A 2,425-nucleotide genomic window follows, 5' to 3' on the forward strand; every position below is an offset into this window, starting at 1 on the left:
ACTTCACCAAAGTCAACACCTAAAAACGTGAAGATGGTAATTTCATGTTGTGTGCATTTTAACCACAAGAAAAAAAAAAACAGGTGAACAAATCCCTGCAAGCCAGACACGGTTGCTGAAAGTGAAGTGTGAGGTGGGTTGCATCTGTTCCCGGGGAGAGGGCGGTCCGCCCAGCTTCGGGGGAGGGAGGGGGGAAGGGGGGTCCGCCCAGCTTCGGGGGGGGAGGGGGGAAGGAGGGGCCCGCCCAGCTTCCCGCCTCCTAAGGAAGGAGCTTCATTATTTATTAGTGAAAGCCATCCAGCAGGCATCGCGCTGTCAGCTGCCGGAATCCAATACTGAGAGGCCCCCACTGCTAGCGCCCAGGCGGAGGTGAGTCAAGGCAAACGCAAATGCACCTCTTTAATTTCAGCGGAATTGATTAGGTAACGACCTCCGCCCCCAAGGCGCCCTTCCCCAGCCTCTGTAGATGAGAAGTGCCCGCGGCAGTCCACAGGCTTTGAGCTGAGCCCCGCACAGGGCAAAGGGCTTCCCTGAGTCAATGCAAGCAGCTCATCACTGGACGAGACCAAGCGTTGGAGGTCAGAGAACCATGGGCTGGGCCCCATCCTGCCATCTTGTGCATCTGAAGGAGAAGCTAGTGTCTTGGGTGTGGGAGCTCAGAAGCCAGGGAGTGGCCGGGGGGCGGGGAGGGGACTACCGTAGCTCTTCCTGGAGTGGGGTTCTTCCTGGAGCGGGGGTCTTCCTGGAGCGGGGGTCTTCCTGGAGCGGGGATCTTCCTGGAGTGGGGGTCTTCCTGGAGCTGGGTTCTTCCTGGAGCGGGGGTCTTCCTGGAGCGGGGATCTTCCTGGAGCGGGGGTCTTCCTGGAGCGGGGGTCTTCCTGGAGCCGGGGTCTTCCTGGAGCGGGGGTCTTCCTGGAGTGTGGGTCTTCCTGGAGGCTGGGGTCTTCCTGGAATGGGGGTCTTCCTGGAGGCTGGGGTTTTCCTGGAGGCTGGGGTTTTCCTGGAGTTGGAGTCTTCCTGGAGCGGGGGTCTTCCTGGAGGCTGGGGTCTTCCTGGAGGCTGGGGTCTTCCTGGAGTGGGGGGTCTTCCTGGAGCGGGGGTCTTCCTGGAGTCTGGGTCTTCCTGGAGGCCGGGGTCCTGCTGATGGGTGTGGCGTCTGCTGTGCTCAGGAGGACCTCTTCCTCTCCAGGGACCATGGAGGCTGACCCAGCACTGGTTCTGCCCGGCCAAATGGAACAGCACGGAGCAAGACGGGCCTGCGCCAATCGCATTGCGCGTGCCCTCCAGGAAGAAAGATATGAGCTGCTTCTAACTTTTCTAATAATCAAAATTACTCCAAACAACAACCTACCCAATAAAGCTCAATAAAGAGAAATTGAACCCCTAATAACAGAGTGTAGAAGAGACTCTGACTTCCAGAACATCCGTTTATGTAGCCTAAGTTTTGCTGCAAATCTTCCATCTTGTGTGTCAAGTGTGTCACGCTCTAGATTTTGCATCAAGGGCTTCCGGCCTTGCTGTTGAGGAGAGAGGCAGCTTTTCCAGGAACACAGGCCTGCTGAGCCGCAGGGAGCTCCCGATCCCGGGCACACCGCCTTCCGAGCTGGCCAGGACCGACATCAGAACGCCATGAGGAGCCGTGGTACTACCACCTTCCCACAGGACCGCGCAGAGCACCCACCCCGGCCCGCTCATGTCTGCACATGGGACAGTCGGGGACCCCACCCCCAACAGGGAGGATGCAGGGAGCCAGGCCTCCAGGGGGCGGTTGCTGGCTTCCTAGCTTACACACTTCCAGGAAGCGCAGCCCCCACTTCCCAACCCACACAGGCTGCTGGGATGGACGTGCTTCAGTAAGCGCCTTAATGTTCAGAACGGGAAGGCTGCAAGCACACAAAGGTCAGCCTGCAGGCCCCAAAGTCCCAAAAGTCCCTCTGGGCAGCCTTGGAGGGTGTAGGACACTCGAAGGGGGAGGCGCTGCCCGACTGTCAGCTGCTCTGCACAGCCCACGCCAAAGGAAGCCCGGCCCGAGGCTCAAGTGTGGGAGCGGGTTTTGTTTTCCTACAGGTGCTGACAACCACTCCAGCATCCACCTCACGCTCCATGTGCGATCTGAGCTCAAGTTCCGGTGACATCAGGATGACTGGGGTTTGGCATGGGGGCTACTTTGGGGGCTACGTACGTAGCTGTGGCCGCCTTCCTGCACAGCCCGAGCTGGCTCAGGTAATCCAGTTTACGCCCGACTTTACTAAGCTGCTTGTTTCTCTGTGCATGTGTGCCAGTTACGAGAGTAAGCAAAGCGAGTGGCAGGGAGCCTGCTGCCCCGGCAGGCCCAGGCTCCGGCGGCAGCGTGGAGCACCAGGGTACCCCGCCCCGTCCTCAACCGCACTTCCCACCGCTTCTCTTCCTCGCGAGATGTCCACAG

At 59.5% G+C, this 2,425-nt stretch overlaps 1 protein-coding gene across 1 annotated transcript; it reads right to left on the reverse strand.

Annotated features, from left to right (window-relative positions):
- Positions 1 to 656: 656 nt before the first annotated feature.
- On the reverse strand, positions 657 to 1,196 carry LOC105983796 (fibrous sheath CABYR-binding protein-like). Its single transcript, XM_013013831.1, has one exon. It carries the CDS (start codon positions 1,194 to 1,196, stop codon positions 657 to 659), a length of 540 nt encoding a protein of 179 aa, XP_012869285.1.
- Positions 1,197 to 2,425: the final 1,229 nt, after the last annotated feature.

Source organism: Dipodomys ordii, unplaced genomic scaffold, assembly GCF_000151885.1.
Source record: "Dipodomys ordii isolate 6190 unplaced genomic scaffold, Dord_2.0 Scaffold21, whole genome shotgun sequence".
NCBI classification, from domain to species: domain Eukaryota; kingdom Metazoa; phylum Chordata; class Mammalia; order Rodentia; family Heteromyidae; genus Dipodomys; species Dipodomys ordii.